The 12,118-nt window shown below is 43.8% G+C and overlaps 1 protein-coding gene across 5 annotated transcripts in view; it reads left to right on the top strand.

The window, feature by feature from the left end:
• Window positions 1-12,118, top strand: part of SLC22A23 (solute carrier family 22 member 23) — a 113,736-nt gene that overhangs the window by 38,810 nt on the left and 62,808 nt on the right. The window contains exon 4 of one of the 5 annotated variants that reach the window (XM_055798429.1): window positions 804-971. The exons of the other annotated variants lie outside the window; for them this stretch is intronic. Coding sequence (XP_055654404.1) covers window positions 804-904 — 101 coding nt within the window. The 3' untranslated portion in view covers window positions 905-971. Of the gene's footprint in view, window positions 1-803; window positions 972-12,118 lie in introns of those variants that run through there. 5 annotated transcript variants of the gene reach the window in all.

The following is a 12,118-nucleotide window of genomic DNA, read 5'->3' as shown; positions in this document are numbered from 1 at the left end:
CTCTTTCACTCAGCTGTTTTTTAATGGGAAGTCAAGGTCTCTTTTTCATTTGGAGTTCTGAAATATTAGCAGCAGACCTAGCAAAGATGGATGTATGAGTGAATGGTGGCAAACTGGTAAAAGGCACATGATGAAGCACTAAATGGAAAGCATGGCATATGAGGGCATGGGACTTAGGAGGATGAGAAGATTGCTTAAAAAAATAATATATGTTTGTTCTTTGAAAACTGTATTGTTTTGAGATGGAAACTTTCTGCAGAAAATGCTTGAATGCTCTGGCATCTGCCTGTGCTGGAAAAACTGTAAATGTTTTGTTCTGGATCAAATTTAATACCTGTGTTCTCTGGAGATAACGTGGGGCTTTCAAATGCTATACGTGTTTTATTCCTCATGTGTGGATTCCTAGATCTTATATTTTCACTGCAGTTTCTTTCCTTGTTAAACTAGTCTGTTGTATCATGGGAATCCTTAAGCAATGAAAATAGACTTGGATGAAAGTACATGTCAAAATATTAAAATTTCTTGTGGGATCAAAACCCCCATCCTACACACAACGTATATCGTGCACTTGCATACAATAGCTTCATTTCTCTTTTTCTGCATCAAGTTCTTAGTGACCAGAGACTGGCTTACGGAAAATGCTGACTCAGCACGATCCAGGACACCCTGAAATATTTGGTGATACCTGGGTGCTGCACAGGTGTGCGGCGACAGAGGCAGTTGCTCCCAAGATCTGCAGACATTAGTGTCCTCTGTTATGCACCTGGTAGCCCCATGAGTATTCTTTCCTCCGTTCATTTCAGCTGGGATAACTGAGGGTGGTAGTCTAAAGCCTCTGGATGTGAAGTCAGAACCTTTCTTTGGAAGCTTCTGGAAAGCCTGTGAGCTGTGGAGTCAAAGGTGAGAGATGCAGGGCTGCCTGGATGCTGCTAGAATTTACTGTTCCAGAGGGAAACAAATTCCCAAGCGCTGCTTTTGGTTTTTCTTCATTTCTTATGTATCCTTCTTGTGGGGTTTGGAAACATTTAATCCTGTGTACCTTATCCCCTAAAGGTGGCCTGTTGACAAAGCACAATGAGAGACTGGCAGACACAATTTGCAGACTTAGTTATCTATGTGATGATAAGAATGGTATGAGATCAGGCGCTAGATTTACAGGAAGATAACACAGGCTTTTTAATTCTGCAGTGCTTGAGTGCTTGACTCTTTGCAATGTTAACACACTGCAGGTGACGTAAGAGATTTCATTTTTGAGTATGTGCGTGATCTCTTAGGCTGTCTTAAGGGACAGAAGTTCCTTACTGTGGCATCAAGTAGTTTCTCTGTGGATATGGAGCCTTTGACTGAAGTGAGAGAGGGCAGTAGGATGAGGATTAATGTGTTGGTAGGCTGTCCACTGTCATTTCCATCGCCTGGCTTCTGGTGGGACTAAGCACCCTGACACTGCTCGTGGTGCTGGGGCAAGGGACAGGGAGGGAGCAAGCTATGCTTTTGGGAATATCTGCTTTCAAAATAACTGGGAAATGAGATGGCACCCCCACATTGTGTGTGAAGCCATTGCACAAGAACGTAGCGTTGCCTCTGTGAGAGGCAGTGCACTGTGCATCTGGTGGGGACACAGACCTGCTGGCGCGCACCTCCATGACACGGGGATGTTTCTGTATGATAGCCACAAAGTAATGAAATGTGACTGGAAAGCACTGGGAGGGTGCAGGTGGGATGGGTGGTGTGTCAACCACTGGTCCAGGCTGTGGTCTCTTGCTTTCCTAAAGTAGCATAAATGTTTGTTTTCTGGTTTGGTATGTTAGTGAAGGATCACATAAATTGTTTGTGTGTGCAGACTTTCTGGCATAAAATCTTATTAAAAAGCAAAACAGCAAAATTTCCTGAATTCTTTGTTAATGCATTTCTTTAATTCCCAGGTTGAAATGTAAAATTGAATTATTTCTTAACTTAGGAAATTTGTTTAAAACAGAAGAGGAAAAAAGGGTTAAGTCTAAAATGGTGCTATTGCCTTTAGGTGTCTGGGAATGGAAAAAGATTATGGGATGCAGTACAGTCAGCAAATCACTTGTGATCCGATGTGAATGCTCCTCACCTGAGCAAAGGCATATAACGCTCTGTGTGTGTGTGTTTGCCTTCCTGCTGACCCTGATTTCCTGACAGTGCCACTTAATGGCTTTTGCTTGTTTGGAGACAATTCCCCATCCGTGCCAGGGTGACCTGTCCCTGGAACGCCCTCCACCCTAGCAGTCACCACTTCTTCCTAGAGCACTGAGGGTGCTGGTGGCAGCAGCTGGCATTAGCATTGCTCACTGTGTTTGGTTTCTCCATTGACACAGCTGCTTAATGAAACACCTGATGAGTCAGTGTTAACTAATCTCAGTTGAGGGTATGGCTGTCACCTTCCTGGAGACCAGGGAGAAGTTCTGTCTGTCTTGAGGATGCTATGAACCAAAGAGATACGGTTTGCATGCAGCTACAGCTTCTTTCTTCATGTAATTTTATAATTCAATACCTGTAGGGGTGGCAAATTGAAGTAAAACTGGCACAACCAGAAGGAAATGTAAGTGTCCCTCGCTCCCTCAGGCAGCACTTTTATATAAGAGGGACACTTTAGAGATTCATATTGAAATTGATTTCATCTTTCTGCCCCATTAAACAAGCAATTGGTTTTCAACGGTGGTTCACAGATGACTCTGAGTCAAAGCAGGCTGATTAACTGGAGGACAGCCACCTTGGCAATTGTCATCTCCTGTTTAATACTCACAGTGTATAGTGGTACACACATCAGAGACTTAAAACTTCTCCCCTCAAGAGACAATACAGTAAATTAATCTGTTGAGGAATTGCTGAGATTCCAGCCTCCCTACCAACTTTTTCATTTAACCAAGTTAAATACTGCTAGCTGCAGTTGCTCAACTGAATGACGCACAGCCAGCGCTGCAAGACTTTATTTTTGCTTTTTTTTGCATTTCATATCTATAAATGGGTGTGTTGGAGTTCACTCGGGTTGAATGCACAAAGGTGAAACTTAATTCCTGTCAGTTAACAACAACTATTCCTCATTCAAACAGAATATGCTCTGCTTTTACTCACAAAGCTAGGTGATCTTCATGTGTACCTATCAGGAACGGACTTTTTCTCCAAAGTTATGATGTTCTCGAGGGCACGTACGCCCATCCCTATTCTGAATGTCTGGGTTTGGGGTGTTCTAGTGATAAACCTGACTACTGAAAGGCCAAGGGTGTTATGGAGCATCTGTTCAAAATCCAAGGGATCTTATCTTTAGTCTCCCAGTATTTGTCATCCTGATTATTTTGAAATAAAAAAAGATGTATTTAAAAGTTCTTAATCATCTTGGTGATCCCTCTTTTGGCTTGTTGGTTGGTGAAGCAAATGTGCTGTAGTCTTAAGGGGGCTGAGAAGAGAGAGCATGGGAAGATGGAGGAAGCTGCTACTACTGTGTACAGGGTGCTTCTTAGTTATGTTTTCTAATTTATTCCTACAAAGGGAAATTAATGAAAATGGGGGAGTTCAGATGGCTATGTTGCTACCTACAGGGAGCAGGGAGTGAATCTACAAATTGAACTACAAGGTTATTGGAGTACTTATCTGCCTATAATATAGGTATAAGTCCTGAACTACTGAATATTTTTATTGCTGCTGCTTTAATAATTAATCTACCCTTTGGAAGCTGCAGGCTTTTTGTCTAGGATTAATGTACTCTTAACATCGCAGCGTCTACCACCTTGTCCTGAAAGTGAAGTGGTATCACAAAAATCTGCTACAGGGGGCTTGTCCCATCTTTGACCGCATGTTCATATGTCTTCATAGAAAATGTTTTTAATCCCTCTCTGCTGCCAGGTTCAGAGATAAAATCTTCAGTTCTGTTCTGCAGATCTCTTCAATGTTAGCTAGGGGGGCTGGCCTATTAACAACTAGCAGTAGTAATGGCAGCCTCCTCTGAACTAGGCTATGAAAGAGGCATGTTCCTGACTGAGATGGCTGTTGCATGCCTGTCTCTAGCTAGGAGTGGGGAAACACCCTTAAAACACAGATCTTGCTCCTAGGGGATGAGCTTCCCCCCCCCTGTGAAAGGCTGAGTCAGGCTCTGTTCAGGGCCTTCCTGCGCTTTCTGGAGAGAGACCTTGCGTGGTGAGGTGGGATTCGGATCTGTCAGCAGGCACTGAAGGTTGTTGGGGTGGGTGTGCATTATGTTTTTCCTGTTCTGTCTTGTTGGTGTCGAAAGGTGACAAATCGGCACGTCTGCCACAGCGAAAGTGGTGTGGAGTGGGGTGCTCAGCTGCTCCTGTTAGGTTTCCCAGGATCCCATTATGTTTCCTGGTCTTGTTCTCTGAAACGAAGAGCTTTTGCTTTTTTCAGGTGAGAGAATCAATATTGTGTACTGCGCTTTGCCTGTGCACCTTTCTGTTTTCCGTTAAATACGACTGATGCCCACCATGGACTGCATGTTGTACCACCTGGCTCCAAGGTGCAGTTGATGAGAAAGAATCTCCATCCACACGCTGCACATCATGCTGGGCAAGATGGGGTGAGGGCAAATGTCTTTTACGCGTTAAGGCACATTTGGTTGGTGGATTTCTGATCCCTGTGTTGAAGAGGGAAAGGGGAGCGGGACTGGGAGAGTGGCAGAGGCAACACACTTGTTTCTCAAGGTAGTTTTTGTGCCTCCAAGAAGGAAAGTGTCTTGCTGAAGGCAAATACCTCGGGGCAACCAATTAACGCAAGCCCTCCTAACTATGGATGGAGGGATGGGTACTCCTAGGATGGGTTTTGTGGGAAGGTGCAAGAAGCAGAAGGAATGGCTGTGTTTTTTAACAAGGTTTGTTTCCACCTAGTACATGGGGTAACTTAGTGGCCAATACAAGTCCTTTGAATTGATCCCCTCCCTACTGTATTTGTATTTAATTTTTTCGTATATATGCAGAGCTTAAATTCTGAAGGTCTCTTCAGCACTGGCAATTGCATCTAAATGGAGTCTTCCTCAGTGGGTGGTAGGGGTTTTTTTCTGTTCATAGCAGCCCATGCAGTTAAGAACACATGAAGTTTTCCTTCATGGCTGAAACCATGTTTTACCCCAGGTTTCCAAAGGCAAAAGGCAATTGTTTTTTGCCTTACTGAACCATTTTTAATTCAGTTGTGGCGTTCTTCAGTCTCCAAACAAGGTCATACAGGTTGCCTAAAAGTAATAGAACACCTCGGCTGTATGGCTACTGCCCAGCCTTGCTGGTGGGAGGGTGATTCTTTCTGAATCAGCAAAGAAAATCGGTTAAAACCATGTCTGTGCTCCTTTGTTCCCTGCGGGTGCTGTTGGTAACTGCACACGTGACGAGTACTGGCTAGAATTGATGGCTGGTAGAAAAAACTGTATTATTTTTCAATCTGATGCTTGAGTTCTTTGGTAATTTCTGTCAGTTTGCAGCAAAATGTCTACCAATAAGGCAAGGGTGTCCCATCAGAACAAAGTATGCCATTCCCACAGTGATCACAGAAATACAAGGCTTTTCATTTCATTTTAACTGTGTTTGAACTCACAAATTTCTAGGATTGCTGAGGTACGCAGTTTAGCTTGGACTGCTGCTCTCGCAGTGACACTTCAGGTCATCAGAAATGCTGGTGTTTTTGTTGTAAAGCCCTATGGATTTTACCTTAGAAACAAAATAACTACTAATTTGATTCTCTAAAACTTAGCTTTCCTGTAAGAGACAGCTGTATAAAATCAAACCAGATCCCTAGCAGCTTGCATTTTAGTTGTATTGGTCGTGGAAGACTGAGTTGGATAGCACAGACTCAAGTACCCTTCTTTCCAGGAGCTGAAAAGGGTGACTTAGTGCCAGGATTAGACACAGCTTCTCTTAGGGAGCCAATTCCATGTGCAGCGGTCTACCACGCACAGGTTCACGAGAGGTTTGTTTTGAGGCACACACTGGTTTCCCTTGCACCGCCCCAGCTGTAGCCCGTCCACGCTGCAGGGGTAACAAGCTGCCTCCCTTGCGTTAAGAGTGAGTCAGTTTATCCCTTCTCTCTGGCTGCTCCACATGCACTGCCCAACTGACCACCGTCTGTAATTACTATTTGAGCTGTTCTCAGATTATAGCCATTTATTTGTCTTGGAAACTGGCCAGTGTTTTCCATGGGATTATTTCTCTGTTAAAGTTGTTATAGTCATGATGGCTTAGGCAAAGCAATGTAGCTGTTAGTTTTGGGGCACCAAAGGCTAATTCAAGACTTGGAAACCTTGCTGTACAGCCCAGAAGTATGCACGTCTCCATGTATGGGAGGTAGTAAGTGTCTCTTGCATATATGACCTAATGTTTTGCCTTCCTTGAAAATATGGGGGTTTTTGCTTGCAGAGATCAGTGCTGTATTGTGATAAGGGAACATGCTCCAGGAGATGATCTTACTAATTTTTCGTTAACTGCTAGCAGAACAGAACAAAGCAAGTTTTTGCTGCATGGAAGGGCAAAACTAGCATAGGAGGAGGACCTTCAGCAGTCTAGAAATGCCAAATTTATGGACGTGGAACACCTTGTTGGTAAAAGCATCTGATTAAGCAGGTCTCAGTGGACAATGTTTGTTTCTCAGTTCGCTGCAGTGGCTGTTTCAATTAACTTTCTCACTTGTGTTGAAGATGTCCTAGAGTGCCGTGAGTGCAGGTGGCAAGCTTTGTTTCTCCTGAGGTAACGGTTTTCCTTATTTGAAGCCAAAGGAGGCCAGCAAGCCAAGTTAATTTAGTGGGGGTTTAATCTATGAGGTTTCTGGTGCTTTTTTTCCGTAGCAAAAGCTGGCAAAGTATGGAAAGGAATCTTGGTGACCTCATAATTGAAGAAAATGAGACGGCTAATTATGTTTAGGAGGGTTGCTTAGTTTGTCATAAATATTTCTCCTTGCATTTAAGCCCACAGAGTTTCTTTTTTAAGAGAAGAATTCAGGGTGGATGTTGCTGCAGTCTGCAGACTTCTTGCTTTTCCTTTTGTGTGTTTCTGTGTGGTTTTATTTGGGAAGGTAAATTGCTAGGTGAAACAACCTGCCTTGACAGTTGACAGTTCTGGGAAAACAAAGGGTTATAATTGCCTTATCCCACAATGAGACTTGAAAGGTTTGCCTGGTCTTGGCTTCCCTTGCCCTCTGGACGGGGCGCAGAGGGATAGACAGGGGCAGGAAGGGACGCTGCCCTTAGGGTGGTGCCTGCTGTCCCCTGTCCACAGGAGGAGCACCACAGGGCAGGTGGGACCCCAGAGGCTCCCCTTGCTCTGTTCCAGCTCTCCTGTTCAGAAATGCAGAGGAAGCGAGAAGAATGCTGTGCATTGCAGATGCCCGGGTATTGTACTCTAACCAAGCTGGGGGGAGGAGGAGGAGGAGGCAGCTGGATCCAGATTTCCTGTTGCTCTCCCTCATCTGGCTCTGTTTCTCTCCTTTCCTACCCCCTCATGCCTCTCCCTAGCTTCCTGGCAGCCATATCCCATAGCATACTCTTTTTCACCCCCTTTCAGGCTGTGCCGAAGCACAAGGGAGCCTTTGTTGTAGCTGGAGCGCTCTATCTGTATGCTGTGGAAAGCATTACAGCAGCGCCTGTATTTAAGGCTGCACTCAGGGATGCTTCAGAGGGGAGCTGTGTGACTGGTACCCTCTGAGCTGGGCAGAACAACTGCAGGGGGGCTTAGGGGACACAGGAGGGATGCTGTAACGTGAACTGCCTGGAAACACACCGGCAGTCACTGCAATGGAACTGTTTCTGCCGAGCAGCTGCTGCGTGTTCACGTAGCAGCAAAGCAAGTCTTAAGGTTTCTGTGAAAGGGAAGAAACTCTGTCGACATCAGCCAGTGGTACCGAGGCTAGAGCAGTGGTGGCTGCATTGTCTGCCTGGAGAAGGAACACCTCTTCTCGAGGGACTTCTCAGCTCCCCTGCAAGTGTTTTCCTTCACTGCCCAACTCCTAGTCTGTGCTGTGCCCTGCAGCCAGCCCATATCCCTGTTCCTATGGCCCAGCATGCTGTTACATCGGAAGTCACTGAGAAGAGCTGTCCTGGGGAGGCCGCTGGCAGGAGAACCCCTATTTTGAGTCAGCATGTTGATGTTGTGCTGCAAGTGCATCTTGTTCAAAAGATACTAATTATAAATTGGTCTTAGGAGACGAGAATAAAAATATCTTTAGTTGGCTTGTCTCTGTAAACAACCTGTGATGCTATTTGGAAACATGGCATAGTTTTCATGTTGCAGGGAATGCGCATGCTGGGTGTGAAGGACTTCGGCAGTCATGGTGCAGAGCTTCCTTGTGGTCAGGCTGACGAATAAAGCAGGGAAAGGATTTTTTGAAATACCAGAGATGGCAAAGTGGATACTTATGAGATTCTTTTCCACACAGTTTGGGGGAGAAATCTGAGTTTCCCTCAGAACTGGAGAAGGAAGGATGTTTATTATACTAAGTGCATGCCATAATATCTTCTTTTTTATGTAAGAAAAGGCCCTTGAAGCACCTTCTCTGTCCTGGCCTTATGCATTTGGGTGGAATGTCTCTTGTGTGTTGCAGGAGAGGATTTGCTTCTGTGTGTGCAAGAAATCAGCTGGTGTCATAAATCAAATGACAGCATGTACTGTCATCTGCAAGGTAACGTGCCAGTAGGGGGAAGGGAAGGGGTGCCAGAGGCAGGAGGGAGGGAGACATGCAGGTAATGCAACTTGCTGTAGGTCATGGGCTGACCTGTGTTTTGCACTCTACTTTTTATGAAATGGGCAAAATACGAGGAGAGGAGGGAGGAGTGGTTGACAGCCCCACTTAAGCATCGAATTGGAAGGCGCTTTCGGACCACATCGATAGTCTTGAGGAGAAAATGCCTGGAGTATTCAAAAGGGTTTATCATCTGAACTAAATTATTCATTGGAATATTAAAAGAAGAGTATGCAAAGATGTAAACTGAGCATACCCCACTGTGAGCTGTAACGAGCTAAAATACAGGCATGGTCTTGGGAAAAGACTATGGATTCTCAATTAGCTCAGTGCTGTTGGCTGCCTGAGTGTGTATCAGCACCTTCTGCACAAGGACGATGCCAGCCATTCATCAACTTTGTACTCATTTTTCAGTAGCTTAAATAAAATAGGATTTAGTCTGTATTAGCAATTAGTCTGTATTAGCAGCAGATAACAGCAGTGCCACTTAATAGAGCGCTGTAAATCTGGTGAATAAGTAATGGCAATTGGAACCTCTTTTGCTCCTGTTGCCTTGTAATGCCCCTAGGTTTTCTCATTTGTTTTCTTCCTCGTTGTTTGTCCTGTAAATGCTTATAGCTAGCTTTCTGAGATGTCAGCCTCCTCTGTGTCCCCGTCTTGCATCAGCTCTGTTTTCAGCTGTTGAGTACATATATGTTTGAATCTGTTTCCATGAGCATTTTAAAAATTGATGGCTTCCACCTTGAGTTCACAGATTCTTTTTTTTAACCATCTTGGTTTAACAGTCTATTTTCTGACTCCGTTTTAAAGGAAGTGGGAGTCTTGCTCCTCTTGCTAGAGCATGACCACTTGCATGTATCCTCTCTGCATTTCGGAGCTAAGGTGAATGATATGCTGAGAGCTTTAGAATAAATAGGTGATGATGAAGAGATTTCTCTCATCTTTTTTTTTTTCTTGGGTGGTTTGGTTTGTTTTTTTTTTTTTTTTTTTTGTCTGTCTTAATGCTATTGTGGAAAGGCTGTGTTGGAGGACCAGGCCTTGCAAGGTTTTTTCTAATGCTGTTAAGTCTGTTTTCTCTGTTTGTCACTCATAGTGCTTCAGGCAATATCTTTATGAACTTGAAGGTCTTGCCTTGACTTTGATGACAAGCTCAGTTGTTACAGCAGTGTGATTTAATTCTGAAAAATGCTAGGACTTGAATAGAAGTCAGTCTGCATTCAGGAGAGCAGTCAATATGCTTGAAGTTGGTCAGCTTGTAAGGGGGAATTAAGTGTTTCCTGGGATGAAGATACTTTTTTGTGCATTTCACTCTCTCTCCTCCCCCCTGGCCTGCTTCTCTCTCCCTCATATATTAATTAGTAATAATCATGGTGTGGGTGGGGATTTGTAGAGCCAGAAATGGAATGAACTAGAAATGACCCAGGAAACTTCTGCCATTCTGCATGTATATATAGCTCCTAGACAGCCACAACAAAGAAGATGCTGCTCATTATTTGCCAAGTAACTTTGATGGAGGCATGAATAGAAAAATGTACGTGAATATTTCTGGAAGAGAATCTGAGCAAGAATTCTAAATTTGGAAGTTGTTTGATCAGGTTTTAAATAATGTTCAAGAAGTCCTTAACAGAAACTTTAAAAAAAAAAAAAAGAAAAAAAAGAAGAGAGCGAGCAAGAACTGTTCACTGAAGAATTAAAATCCATTTCAATTTTAAATGAAAACCTGAAGAATTTGGACAGGCACGTCTATTAGATATACTTGGGAAGGTTGGGGGAGGTGTGGAGAAGTCTCCTCCTGAGAAGTTGTTCTGTGTGTTCTTAGTGCCGATATCTCATATGGTGCAGAGCTCATCTGCAGCAATAACAGGAAGAGAAAGCTCTACAGAGAGCTGCAAAATATGCTGATTCAGGGATAAGAAACATTTTTTTGGAACATTCAGGTTGTGATAGTATTTTAGACTTCCTTCATTTTTGATGAATTCATTTATATTCAGTCATGCTTCTTGGCAGTATATTAGTTTCCACACTGTGAGAGTCTGATTCTGAACCTGAGAAATACCAGTGGAGGAGGGAGAACAGGGGCATGTAGGTAGGAATGCAAATAAAACATGAAAAGCTTTCTGCAAAGAGGAAGACTCTCATGCAAGGTCTACAGTGGAAGCCACAGGTCGGTCTTATTATTATGCATAGACTGGGAGGCATTGCAGAGGCCTCATGTGAAATTGGGAAAGTAAGCACACATTTCTGTCCCCAAAATGATTAGGGATGGAGTTATCCCTATCTGTTTCACCTGGAAAAAAATTTAGTTCTATGTCCCTGACTGCGTAAAGAACTAAATAGTTATCATTGTCATCTGTGGCTGCAGTTCTGAAATGCTCTGGTTTTGGTTGGATGACCTTATGTTGGTGGTGTTCAGACACCTTTCGGGTCCCCTTGAATTTTCAAGTAGTCTTGTGTCCTGGGACAGTGCTGTAATTGCTTGATCTAGCCTGGTCCATTGCTTGAAGTCTTTAGAATTGTAGGAGCCTGCACTTAGCTCCGTTTACCAACTGCTGAGTTCAGGCACTTCCTTGTCTGATGTATTTAGGCTTTTTGCTCTTAGTGTTCCAGCTAATTTGGCAAGGCTCTGGTTTTATGACACTTCTGGCTCTGCACAGGGGTCCATTACTGTTCATGCGGCCCAAAGGAACAGATGAAAAAGTGTCTGAAACCTCAGCACTAGTAGCTGTGTCCAGCAGGACCAGAGCCCTCTGCGCATGTAGGGCTGTGGCACAAATGATTCTGAAGAGGTGCGCTTTCTGTAAGGGCTGAAACCGTTTATGTCCTCTTTTTGTTGTAAGAGGATGATAGTTTTGATTGCAGCATCATTCAGATTTTTTTAAAGGCACGAATCAGTGGGGTGTTGGCCAAACTGTCGTAGTTTTGCTTAATTTTTTACCTGCACTTTGGGGTTGTTCCACTCCCACTTCATTAAAACTGGGAAGGATTTCTGAGGGAAGAGTATGTAATCTCAAATGTGAAGTCTTTTCTTATAGACCGCCATTCAGAAAATTAAGCTTTTTTTTCCCCTCCCCCCTTCCCTCAGTCCAGAGCATAGCCCAAGTTGATGCTGACAGGTTGACTGTGGGAACAATTAAGAATTTCTATTACTGTCATTTTAAAATTTACAGTGTTATTACACCACAGTTCACATGCTGGCCTGTAAGCAGTGGTATAAACTGACACAGGTAACAAACCCTCATGTTCCCAGAAGCTTCTGCACTCTGGCAAGTACATGAGCCACATGAAGTAACTGGATGCAGATCGGCACATTGCTTCATATAGAGCTGAGATGCATAAAAGTTGCAATTGCATCATGCTCGAGGTGAGATTCCCTGCCTACTGGAATTATTTTATGTATGGGGAGGACAATCAGCTCTGGATCATAACT

Source organism: Falco peregrinus, chromosome 3, assembly GCF_023634155.1.
Source record: "Falco peregrinus isolate bFalPer1 chromosome 3, bFalPer1.pri, whole genome shotgun sequence".
NCBI classification, from domain to species: domain Eukaryota; kingdom Metazoa; phylum Chordata; class Aves; order Falconiformes; family Falconidae; genus Falco; species Falco peregrinus.
The sequence above is the reverse complement of the archived record's forward strand: the minus strand, read 5'-3'. Positions and strand labels throughout refer to the sequence as shown.